The sequence below is a fragment of the Hyaena hyaena genome, unplaced genomic scaffold (genome assembly GCF_003009895.1).
Source record: "Hyaena hyaena isolate Hyena2069 unplaced genomic scaffold, ASM300989v1 scaffold_97, whole genome shotgun sequence".
NCBI lineage: Eukaryota > Metazoa > Chordata > Mammalia > Carnivora > Hyaenidae > Hyaena > Hyaena hyaena.
In genome coordinates this window covers 1280545-1293728 of record NW_024080728.1, presented here as the reverse complement: position 1 = coordinate 1293728, position 13184 = coordinate 1280545, and the positions used below count along the sequence as shown (strand labels likewise).

Here is a 13184-nt window from a genome sequence, read left to right as displayed (position 1 = left end):
GAATCTTTTCTTAGAGAGCCAAAATATTATTTCCCTCATATGCCTGGGAAACAGTTATGCCACAAACATGATGTAGCAGGAAAAGTCCCAGCTTAGAAATACAAAGTGGATCTCAAAAAAGGCGTTCTCAGCATCCTAAATATATTAATTTAAAACCATGCGAACAGCAATAAATCATTAAACCTCAGTTATGTCAATAATAAAATAGAAGTAATACCTGATCTAGCCATGTCACACAGAATCAACAAGAATATAGTGAAAAAGCATCACATGTGCATTTAACTGATAGCAATCAACTACATATGCACTTGGAGGAAAAAAGAGATTAAAGGGCAATGTAAGAAATTAAATACATACTGTCTTCGTAGATCTGCTAATTTAGAAGTCAGAGCAGATATTTCCCCAAGAGAACGTAGAATATCATCTCTCTCTTTAGGATCATCACATAATTCTGCTATTTTCCGAGCTTCAGCCAAAGCCCCTCGAATCTGTTCTTCTCCTTCTGGCCCACCATTTGGATCCGCAAGCCAGTTCTAAATGCACAGAAATGGAAAAGAAGGACACTGTGATCTCCTCATAAACCACATTTCATTAAAATGACAAGGTCATCAGAAATATTTCAAAAGTAATCACAAGGTTCACCAGTGATCGCTTTTACAATGTTGTTTCTTATTGTTTTACACAGGTTCTTAGCTCAGGCAAAAATCAACTCAATCTATCATCTTCTTAAAAGTGATTTTTTTCTTCCCCATTAGAATAAATATCTTCAGGGGCACCTGGGTGGCTCAGTCGGTTAAGCATCCAACTTTGGCTCAGCTCATAATCTCATGGTTCATGGGTTTGAGCCTCCCATCAGGCTCTGCCTGTGCTGACAGCTCAGGGTCTGGAACCTGCTTCAGATTCTGAGTCTCCCCCTCTGCCCCTCCCCCTTCTCACACTGTCTCTGTCTCTCAAAAGTAAACATCAATTCTTCAATTTCTCAAACATTTGTTTCTCTGTGAAATGCTTGAAAATCATTTTACAGGAGGGGCGCCTGGGTGGCTCAGTTGGTTAGGTAGCCAACTTCAGCTCAAGTCATGATCTTGCAGCTTGTGGGTTCGAGCCCCGCGTCAGGCTCTGTGCTGACAGCTAGCTCAGAGCTTGGAGACTGCTTCAGATTCTGTGTGTGTCTCTCTCTCTCTCTCTGACCCTCCCCTGCTCATGCTCGCTCGCTCTCTCTCTCTCTCTCTCTCTCTCTCTGAAATAAATAAAACATCAAAAAAACTTAAAATAAAAAATAATTTAAAAAAGGAAAATCACTTTACTTTTTTTTGCCACTGAGAGTGGCATCAGAAAACTTTAACCCTTTAACACTGCTATGACTAAATACAATTGTGAATTCTTTTTTTTTAACCATTTTTTTATAGTTTTTTATTTATTTTTGAGACTGAGAAAGACAGAACATGAGCAGGGGAGGGGAAGAAAGAGAGGGAGACACAGAATCCAAAACAGGCTCCAGGCTCTGAGCTGCTAGCACAGAACCGGATGCGGGGCTCGAACCCATGAACCCTGAGATCATGACCTGAGCTGAAGTCAGACGCTTAACCGACTGAGCCACCCAGGCGCCCCACAGTTGTGAATTCTAAGATGAAGAAAAATTTTATGTGATCTATACCAGGAACTAGAATTTTCTTAGCGCTCAGAGTACTGTCTCTCTTTCTTTTAATTTTTGTATTTTGAGAGAAAGAGAGAGTGAGAAGCACAAGCAGGGTAGGTACAGGGACAGAGGGAGGAAGACAAAGAGAGACAGAGACACAGAGAGAGAATCCCAAGCAGGCTCCACACTCAGCACAGAGCCCAATGCAGGGCTCAATCCCACAGCCCTGGGATCATGACCTGAGCCAAAATCAAGAGTCAGACACTCAACCAACTGAGCCCCCAGGCTACTTTCTTTTAAGTAATCAAAGTATTCAAAATTAAGATCCCTCTTTCAAAATATAGTTAACATGAGTCTAAACCTGTGGTAGTATGGGAGTTGTTAACATTGGTAATTGCTGGGAATCAGTCATCACTTAGAAACACCCATTATCTGCCCACAGTAATACACACACACACACACACACACACACAGAGAGAGAGAGAGAGAGCGCGTGGGGGGGAGGGAGCGAGGGAGATGCAGGATAATTACGGAACATTTCTCTTTTATTTTCCATCCCTCCTTAAAATCATCACTACTACCTGAGCAGCATCGATCTTCTTGGCAATGCTCTGCTTTGAGTTGGTCATAGCTTCCAGCTTGCGGGCTGCATTTTCCACTTTGGCTGTTAGCACATCCAGACCCTGAGACACCTGCTGGGCCTTCTGCATGGCCACCGGTGAGGCTCCTTGTCCTCTGCTCAAAACAGATGTTGTTATTGAACCCTCTTGAATACTTACTGGCAAAATATCATGAGAAGCACAAATATGTCATTTTTGTTAACATGCTTGTCTTTTTCCTTTCCTCCAGTACATCTGGGAAAGCGCAAGAAAACACCGAAGATAAAGCAAAACACCCAAACCGTTCACTTTCTCCTTTGGCTTTTAAAAATATGCATTAGCTTCCTGGAACAGCATAAACACTCTAAAGACCAGCCTGCAAATTTTGATAATAATGATTCTCCTTTTGATGGTGATTACATAATCAAGTCTGAACTTCAGGGGGAAAATGTGCTTGTGATCTTCTTGCTATGGAGGGTTTGTTACCATAGTAATGTGTGCTTTAGGAAAAAAAAATCCCATTAGATTGTCTTATTTATGGGCAAGTATACATTGAAAATGTTACAGGAAGCAGCAAGCTCAGTATTACTGAAACCACACCACGCTAAGACCAAGTAGATCTGTGTTCAAATCCTGGCGCCTAGGACGTGTGAACCTTGATTACAATGGGCTTCAGCTTTCTAACTTATAAAATGAGGGGTGTGTAGCCAACAGAGCGGCTTCAAGCAAAAAAAACTTGAGAACACTATGGCAATAAAGTAATACAAATATATAATTACTACTGTTATTAAACTGTCATGATTATTATAATGAGCCTAATAATAATCTTCAATGTCTACCTTCCACTCTGACGCAATCTATAAATATCAAAACCAGTTGGTACGGAGGGAAAAAAGCACCGTGACAAGAAACTGTTGTCTTCTATCAAATTCTTAAAGAACTAATTTTACTATTTTCCTCTCTCAAAAGTGATACACTACTAAAAATGATAAACATTATTAGAAACTGTTTTCTCTTTGTAAGAGACTTTCCAAGTCATAACGAAATACGATTTGCCACCTTTTTATAAGCTCAGATTTTTAAAAAATTGTTTTAATGTTTATTTAGTTTTAAGAGAGAGTGAGAAAGCACAAGCAGGGGAGGGGCAGAGAAGGGGGGGAAAAGACAGAATCTGAAGCAGGCTGCAGGCTTTGAGCTATCAATACAAAGCCCCACATGGGATTTGAACTCACAAACTGTGAGATCACAACCTGAGCACAAGTCAGACGCTGTACCGACTGAACCACCCAGGCACCCCTATCTATCTTGTTAAATTCATCCTTATTGGGGCATCCGCGTGGCTCAGTCAGTTAAGTGCCCAACTCTTGATTTCGGCTCAGATCATGTTCTATGATTTGTGAGATCAAGCCCTGCTGATAGAGCAAAGCCCGCTTGGGATTCTTTCTCTTTTCTCTCTCCCTCCCTCCCTCCCTCTCTCTCTCCCCCTCCCTCTGCTTCTACCCCACTCACACACACACTCTTTCTCTAAAAATAAATAAAATAAACTTAAAGAAAATTCATCCTTATTTTTCATCTAAACCAATATTTGAAGTAATGAACTCAAATAATATTTATTGCCAGGTATATAAAAGGTATATATACCTTTTATTTGTACTTGAGCCTTCCCTTTTATGTGCAGAGGAGACGTTGGGGATTTAATTTGCTTTTTTCCTTCACATCTAGTAATTCATGATGAGAAACCATTTTAGTATAAAAGTCCAATTGTGAAAATGTAAAACCATTGATGGGACTACATAATTTTTTATTCAAAACAAAAAGTTTACTGAGTCCCATAAGAGGAAAAATATATCCTTACAACCTAGAAACCCTAGGTGAAGAGAAGAATATCAATGAAGAAACTACTACAGAGTTTCAACCACTAAAATGTTAAATAGCTAGGCATATTTAAGGAAAGCTAACAGGGGGATAGCTTTCTAATCTCTCATCAGGAAAGAATATTGCAGGCTCCAGTGTGAAGCAGTCCCATGGCTCCCTTCCCTGTTCTAGCCTTTTCTCCTTACAGATTTATAGTCGATCCCATACAGCAGCTACCTTGTTCTCTTGCTCAAATTCATCTTTCTCTAAACACATACAACTGTGTATTTGAGAATTCCAAGTGAAAACTGTCTACCACACTGTGAAAAGGCTGCAGACAAAAGAGCCAGCAGTGAGAAATCAGAAGAGCCAAGAATCTTGTCAAACTGCATTGGCATTTCTCCGAATGGGAACAGAACTTCTTTTTGTCCTTTCTGTAAAGTTCCTGTCATGCTCATGACAGGGGAGACTGCTTCGCAGCAGGAGAAAAAGGCTCACTGAGCTCAATGAGATCACATTTGTTTATGCAGTTCCTTCTCCCCTATAAGGTAGAGACCCTGAACCTGAAACCCCTGGAGTTCCCAGGGCTACTGTGAATCCATGAACCTCAGGAAATTATCCAGAACATTACAGGGGCATGTTTCTGTGTATCTTTTTACATAAATATCAATGGCTTTCATGAGATTATAAAAATTATTTAGATCCAAAAAAGGTTAAGGACCACTCCTTTAAGAACCACACTCTTGGGGCACCTGGCTAGCTCAGTCGGACAAGGGTGTGACTCTTGACTTCGGGGTCATGGGTTCCAGTCTCACACTGTGTGTAGAGATTACTAAAAAATAAATAAACTTTAAAAAAAAAAAACTGTATCCTTAAGCCTATTCTGTTAATACATTTGAAACCAGGCATAATAGTTGTACACAACATGGCGGGGGTATTTCTGAGGCCTCCTTGGATGGAGACCCTGTATATTCCAATTATCTCAAGATGTTTCATGACTTTCTTGAAGCCAAATTAAACTTCATCTACACTAGTATCTCATCACATTTCAATTTTACCCCAATGCCCATATCATAAAAGTCCAGAAAAATGAGGATAATCTTTTAGAGTTTCATTAACTCTGTGGATGAGTTCCAAAGAAGCCTATACTATACTGAGTTTTCTTAATAGAAACTATAGATATTTAGTTTACAGGGGGAAAAGTTCTAACACGTCTTGAAGTAAGTAGGTAAAAGAATTATGAAACCAAATGAATGATGATGAAATTGAAACTCAAAAACTAGAAATAACCAACTTACAGGATAACCTATTTAACTGGCTTTTAAAATAACATGAAATCATTCTAGTGTTTTCAGTCTTTATGTTTCTTTTTACCCATCCTTTATAAAAGATGTGTCTACCCATGCCAGATTTCACCATTGCCCCCTTATTCTTTCTAAGCCTATGGCTAGAAACTAAGATTCCAGATTTCTATTTCAATTTCAACTACAAGGCATTCCACCTACTTTTTATCAAAGTAAAAGCTCAAAGATGAGATACTCCTTTATCAAAGGAAAAGCTCACTTCAATCTTGAAAGAATTAAGAGAGTATAAAATCTGTGTTGTCCATTAGTCAGAAGTAACACAGGGAAATTAGCAGAGACTTGCTCTCTGAATTACACTGTGAGGAGTGTGATCCAGTCTGTTACCTAACTTGGGTAAGAGCAGAGCAACTTTACCGGGCTCGGAGTTCAGCCACTTGATCAGTCATCTGCCCCAGCATTTTACAGGTTCCCAGGATCTCTCTGCGTTCTTTGCCTGCACAGAGTTCACCAACTTTTCCAGCTTCATCTAAGATCTGTCTGATGGCCTGCTCACCAGCATCCCCTAAAATAAAGAGATATTCAATATCCTCACTGTTGATATATTAATTATTTAGAAAGGATGCTTTACAAGTCATTTCATTCATGAAGGAATGGGTGATTTTAAAAGACAATAGAATAGAAGGCAATCCATCTGATAGCTAACAGCCAAGCAGTGCCCTTACAAGCAGAGGGTGAGGTTTTAACCACAGATGCTTCTTAAAAAAAAAAAAAAATACTTTGAACCATATCCATCTGGAGATGATAAGCAGCTTGTGGTAGAAACATGGAGGATGTAAAAAAGCTCTACTAATTTAATTCTACTTAGCACCTCTAACCTCCATTAGGCTTTTCACATTCATTCAAATATTAATCTAAAACTGAATATTAGATTAGAAAATCCATAAAACCCAGCTCAATAACCTATTTGGGTCTTTACATAAGTCAACTTTTCTTTCAATTTTTATTGGCGTCATCGTTCAATCTGCTTAATTAAGTACTTTGTTGACATAAATGGAAATCTGTCCAGTGGGAACTAGAAAGGGTTTATATTTTTAACATTTATTCATTTTTGAGAGACAGAGAGACCAAGCATGAGTGGGGGAGGGGCAGAGAGAGAAGAGACACCAAATCGAAGCAGGCTCTACACTCTGAGCTGTCAGCACAGAGCCCGACGTGTGGCTTGAACTCACAGACCATGAGCTCATGACCTGAGCTGAAGTCAGATGCTTAACCAACTAAGCCACCCAGGCGCCCCTGGGAAGAGTTTTTATTCAGAATAATTACCTTTCTGATTCAAGGAAGAAGTGAACCAATAATCTGGCGGAGAATGCCCAGTTAAGCTTGGTTTAGTCCTCCATGATGAGAGGTGATTAGTCTATGCCCTTCATCCTTTTAAGGACCAGTAGTGCTTCATTCAGTCAAAACTACCAGAGAATGGAGTATGTCTCTAACTGTTGTTAATACTTATCTCAGAATTATGAGATTATGGGAAGACCCTCTTTTGTTGTTTTGTCTGCTTGACTTTTACCTGTTTACTGTATCTGTCCGAAAAACAGAGCCAGAGGGTTACCTGGAGAGGCGCTGGGGTCACGGAGCCAACCCTTGGCCTGGTTCAGTTTGGAGTCTATGGAGGCCAAGGCTCTCTTCATGGCTTCAGTGTCCTTTTGAAGAGAAACACCACAATTATTTTCTCTGCAGAAACTGAGATACCATGGTACAAAGTAAGACAGAGAAAAAGTACAGCACTTAACATACAATAGCTAAGGTAGTCCTATAACAGCCTTAAAAATACTCTCATCACACCAGAATGCTTATTTCTGTCAAAATGCAGCATTGTGCATGCAAATCTTGAGTTAATTCTATATTGTTTTCCGGTTTCCCTATTGCTAAACTGTGAAAACTGGTAAAAATCACTCAAGCCAAAAGATGCTTAATGTCTGCAGCAGGAAAAAGCCCTGTTGTCACATGCCTCATTATCAGCCTTTCCACTCATCTAGCACAACTCTGGCAAAGCCCTCCCTGCATCAGGGAAGCCTCATTAGCATGTGGCACCACAAATCACAGTTCTTTTACATCTTGTTTTGAAATATACAAACACTGGATGATGCTTCACTACACTTAATTAATCTGAAAAACTTGGAATTATGGGTTGGAAAACAACTGAAAATTTTAATCTAGCAATTTAGTTTTAATTCCACAAATAAACCACTGAATGTAATGCAAGAAAAATGTTTTTCTGGCATTCCCTGCCCTCCTCCTCACCCTCCTCATTCTTCATTCCTTTACCATCCTAACCTGGAAGAAGAGGCAGAATAAAATAAAGCACGTCTCAATTTATTGTTTACAATCAGGATTCATAATGGCTAGCATTAAACTACCATAAAAATATGGCATGAGAAGCTGAAACAGACTAAAATTATACCTATAGTTTGATGGAGTTTTTAAAGCCTCATCAAAGTTTTGCTCTAGGGATCTGGCTCTTAGAGAGTTCATCCACCAAAGCATGGATTTAACCTCTGAAGTTCTGGGCAATGCCCTGAATCCCTAACTTTTTTCACTTTCCAATCCTGCACAACTGGGGTTCTTAAAAGTGTTGTATCACCATATTTCCACACGGGGGCACAAGGAGCATCCCCCACTTCTAATTCAAACAAGACCCACCAGTAACTAGTACAGAATAAGCACTGAAAGGGCTCACAGGCTTAAGGTCAGCAGCCTGACCACAGCTTTTCCAAAGTACCTATTCACATTATGAGGACTCCCAGCTTTTGGATTTCTTCCTTCCCCATCTAAACAGATAAAGCCTGCTCTCCGTTTTAACCCCAGCTTTCAAAGGCTCTAAATAGCAAATTCTCAGCCACAGCAACTAAAGAGAAGTGAACTAAATTACTGAAAAAAGGTAAATATTTTTTATTACCAAGTTATATGGAATTCTGGGGGCTATATATCAACAGAAGGCAGACAGTCATGACAGAATCTATTTTGAAATCCATTTGTAATTAGTACAAGTAGACAAATGGCATTTTTTAAGTGCTTTCATTCTCAAATGGCTTAAATATCTGCTCCTCCTCTATCTTGTTCTACATTAATTTGTACAGCAAAGCCTGCCTTTAAAAGTCAGCATTAGCACGATTCCAAATTAGCAGGGCCGAAATCAATACCTATTAGAGAGCCTCAGGTAACTCCCAATCTCAGATAATTAGATAGCCTTTAGGGTCTAACATAAGTTATAGGACTTCGTCTGGGTACAGAAAACAAATTCACAATCTCTTACTAAGGAAGTATGTGCACACTCTGAAGAGGCATTATATCCATGTAAAAATACTTCATAATCATTTCCCTAACACGTTATGTTTTTAGTGAAATAAAATTAGCAATTTATTACATTTCAAAAATCTAAATTCACAAGAACAAAAAATCAAAGTTCGTGTGTGTCTACTCTAGAATTAATGGCTACTAGTTTGGGGGTGCCTGGCTGTCTGAGTCAGCAAAGCATGCAACTCTTGATCTCAGGGTTGTGAGTTCAAGCCCACACTGGGTGTGAAGACTACTTTTAAAAAAGATTTTAAAAAATGATTTAAAAGATTACTTTGGAAACTATCTTTAATTGAGGATTTCTTGCAAGTTTGGTCCTGTTTTAGGTATTTTTCCCCTCACTACTTTATTGAGCTTCAAATTTAAATATAATTTAATTTTACATGCGGTGCCTGGGTGGCTCAATCGGTTAAGCATCTGACTTCGGCTCAGGTCTGATCTCACCATTGGTGGGTTCAAGTCCTGCATCGGACTCTATGCTGACAGCTCAGAGCTTGGAGCTCGCTTCAGATTCTGTGTCTCCCTCTCTCTCTGACCCTCCCCCACTCGCACTGTGTGTGTGTGTGTGTGTGTGTGTGTGTGTGTCAAAAACAAAAATTAAAAATAAATATAATTTAATTTTACAAATTAAGAATCAAGGGCTCAGTCCTACAAACCCAACTGATCTCAGGTTTGCTGGCATCAAATCTATTTATATTAGATGAAATTCATGAACTTTTTCCTTTTACCAAAAAGAGTTGCCAAAGATTCTACTAACTTTCTAGTCAGCAGGTCTTTGCCTTGTTGATTTTGGCTTTGGCTAATACTGCCCAGAAAATCAGCTCTAGAAATCAAAATCATAATCCTCACTAACCTAAATGAATTATTTTATTCTCCATTGCCCAAAAATTATTTGAAACATAATGGCAAAAAAGTGGCTTTGCTGTATTCAGTATCCTCAAAAATAACTGCTTTTTCTCCCTAATAAAGCATCAATGGCCACCACACTTGACGGAGAGAATCTAATTCTCAGGAAATGAGTAATTTACACCTGAGTGGGAGATGATGTAGCATCAATAAGTTAAAATATAGAGGTGCTGGCTTTCCCCTAAAAAGAATCTATGGCAAAGTTGAAATGAAGCTGCAATTTTAAACTGGGAATTTCAATTGGTCACCAAAGTTTTTAATGGCATGAATTTTAGATAATTTTGGTGTTTAAAACAGTAACTGAAAGGACCACCTTCAATTCTTTCTGGAACAGATCAAGTATTGAACACATATTTAAACACCTTACATTTTAATATCGTGTCTATTAAAATAAAAAATGTCCATGGGAACAAATATTTTGGTCTTCTAAGAATCTGACATATTATTTCTTTTGAAAGGCAATATTTATTATGGAATTCAAAGAATTGTCATAAGCAACATAAGAAGTATATTAATATTGAATATGATATAAACCAAGTCACAGAACTAGGACCAGAAGTCAATTTTGAGATATATTTATAGAGGGTGAAAATAACCATATGGTCAACTGTAGTATGTTCCACAAAGTTTTCATTAAACCATATCAAGCCTAAATACCAAGTACAATCTGGATATGAAATAGAAGAGGAAAAAAAAAAACTGCACCCTCATTTGAATATTTTCTCTGTAAAACCACAAATTTGGGAAGGAGAAAAGTCTCCACACCAGTATCTTCTCTCAGTTTTTTTTGTTCTTTTTTTTTTTTAATGTTTATTTATTTTTGAGAGAGAGAGAGATCAAGGGAGGGGCAAAGAGAGAGAGAAACACAGAATCTGAAGCAGGATCCAGGCTCTGAGCTGTCAGCACACAGCCCAACATGGGGCTCGAACTCACAGACTGCAAGATCATGACTTGAGCCGAAGTCGGACGCTCAACCAACTGAGCCACCCAGGTGCCCTGTTCTTTTTTTTTTTTTTTTTTTTTTTAAGAGTGATTGTTTTTCAAAAAGACCAGATTTAGGCTTGCAACTTTAGGGACAGCTGGCATGTCACCTCCCCTATGGTCCCTTCAATAGTAAAACTCTTCTGAGTTCAAGTTTTAAATGAAAAAACCACAGTGGCTTGGCACTGTCACACATCAGAAAGTGGAGGGACAACCTTAGAAGAACTCCTTTCTGCACATTCCCAGGAAGTGAAACACTGAAATGTAATGCAAAGTTAGATCTAAAGAACACTGAATAGAACTGAGAACCAGAGTTCCTCCTACAAACAATCAAGAGGAACTGTGATAGAAAAAGAGAGGTCCTACAAGGCTAAATTCTAGAAAATTTTCAGTATGGGACTAAGGACCTCCTCTTGTTCGCTACCCAACCTACTCTCCCTTTTCCCACTGACACCTCCCCTCCCCACTCTGTTCCATTCCTGACAAATTCCCTCACTCCCCTTAAATCAGTGTTTTAAACAAAGATATTTCTGGAAAGCATAGACTGGGCAGTAGAACAAAATTTTACAAACTACATTTAAGTGATGGAGAAAGTTGTCTACCCCTGAAATTTCAGGAAAGTTACTCTCCTAGGCTTCATTCAGTTCCCCATCCTTGAGAATACCTCCCCACCGCCAAAATAAAAAAGAATACCTTCCCAGCTCTAAAATTCTATGCCACCTATATGCACAAAATCAGAGGTACCAACTACAAGATAACTTGGATCAGAAGGTAAATGTTAAATTGCCTTAACATTTGGAGCTTTTCTTATTTTAGAGGGGAGGGGCTAAAATATCATAAATGCCTAATTAACTACCTCAAACTCCAAGAGATAAGTCTTTTATTGTATTGGCTGCTAACATAAAACACTCTAAGACTCCTTAAGAAGCTCCACCATGTTGTACACCTGAAATTAACATAACATTGTATGTCAACTATAGCTCAGTAATAAAAACACCTAAAATGGAATCATTTTAATTAACTGATTCAATCTTAAATCATGTTTCATTTTCATAGTAGATATTCTGAATTTTAAAAAATCCTCACATACAACCTTATGTTTTCAAAAATGAAATAAAAAAATCAACCCATAAATCTCAATGGTCTGTATTTAAAAGCAAGTATTATAGGATCACATGTGCTAACCAGTATTTCCTTCTTTGGTAGGGTACACTAATCTTCCGTGCAAGACATCTGGGTCAGTCACTACAGTTAAACTATTAGCCTAGGCCCACAGTGGAAGGAGATCCACATAAGAACTAATTCTGAATAACAGCATCTAATGACTCAAGGTGCAGTTGTGAGAGCGCCTACGTAGGGGTCAAAAATTCTTAGCTTTTAAAATTTTTCTCACTTCCTCTTGATTCTCAGCATGCAACAAGAAACAAGTAACATAAATTAAAAAAAAAAGATTAAGTATAGACTGCTAAATTTACAGAGGGAAGATTATAATTGTGTTTAATTCACAAATTCTTTTGCTCCACAATGTATACTAAATTAATTTTTAATGATCACTATGATTGTTGATTTCAAGAGGGGAAAATTTTTACTTTCAAAATAAAATGAAGTGTTTAAAGTTCAAGTACTTTTAAATTTGTAAATCTGTAATTTGAAGATAGGTATAAAAGGTAAAATAATCAGCTATCGCATTGCCTCTTTAAAAACTTAACTTATTCGGCAAGACGTACTTTTACCAAGAATTTTTTCCACTTACTTTCTTCCCCCACTTTTCTAGAGGAACCATCACTTTCCAGGAGAAAACTGCACCAATGGGGAAGCATGAAACAAGTATGGTAAGACAAAGTTAATTCTTTATTGGTAGGGTCGAGAGGAGGTAAAAGATACCATATGTATTAAATAGAATGAAGACCCAGTGGTCAAAGACAGACATATGGTCTGATTAACTCACTGCTTACAGTTGAGCAATGAAAGATGCATAATGCTACCAAACTGAAAAAAATCAGGTTTTTTCAAAAACCAAAATCCTAGTTACCAACTTCCATTTTCAAGGCAAATTTTTTTTTCTAAGCGTTTTTGCAACTAATATAAACAATCACACTTAAGGGATGGGGGAAGTAGAGTGGATGGGGTTGGAATAAGATTGGACGTGTAGATCTTTTTATAGCATTTTGATTTTTGAACCAGGCAAATGTATAACAAAAGCAAAATGAGATTTAAAAATAAACATTTCTTGTTCATTCTGATGTCATTATGTACTTGAGCTTCTTTCAGGTGAACTAATTTTATTCACTTTCATTCTGATAGTTTTGCAGTACCCTAACCATCTGGTTGCTTCCAGATCACCATAAGACTGAAACAGCTACAGGAATGCACACAGTGGGAACCAGCTCTATTTCCTTTGTATATCTCCCCAAGTGCCTAATTTTTGTCCTGAAAAACTCCACTGACCATTAAAAAAAAAAAGAGAAGAAGCAGCAGCATCTCTCAATGGCACTTTCACAAAATAAAGCTTAGTAACACTTACTAGCTAAATGATGGATAACTTTTCCC

The 13184-nt window shown here is 38.1% G+C and overlaps 1 protein-coding gene across 2 annotated transcripts in view; it reads right to left on the bottom strand.

Annotated features, from left to right (window-relative positions):
- VCL (vinculin) overlaps positions 1–13184 on the bottom strand; it is a 109890-nt gene that overhangs the window by 26574 nt on the left and 70132 nt on the right. For both annotated transcript variants that reach the window (XM_039235230.1, XM_039235229.1), the window contains exons 7-10: positions 7003–7093; positions 5808–5955; positions 2218–2371; positions 358–533 (exon numbers count right to left, since the gene is read on the bottom strand). In XM_039235230.1, the coding sequence (XP_039091161.1) occupies positions 358–533; positions 2218–2371; positions 5808–5955; positions 7003–7093 (569 nt within the window). The remainder of the gene's footprint in view (positions 1–357; positions 534–2217; positions 2372–5807; positions 5956–7002; positions 7094–13184) is intronic.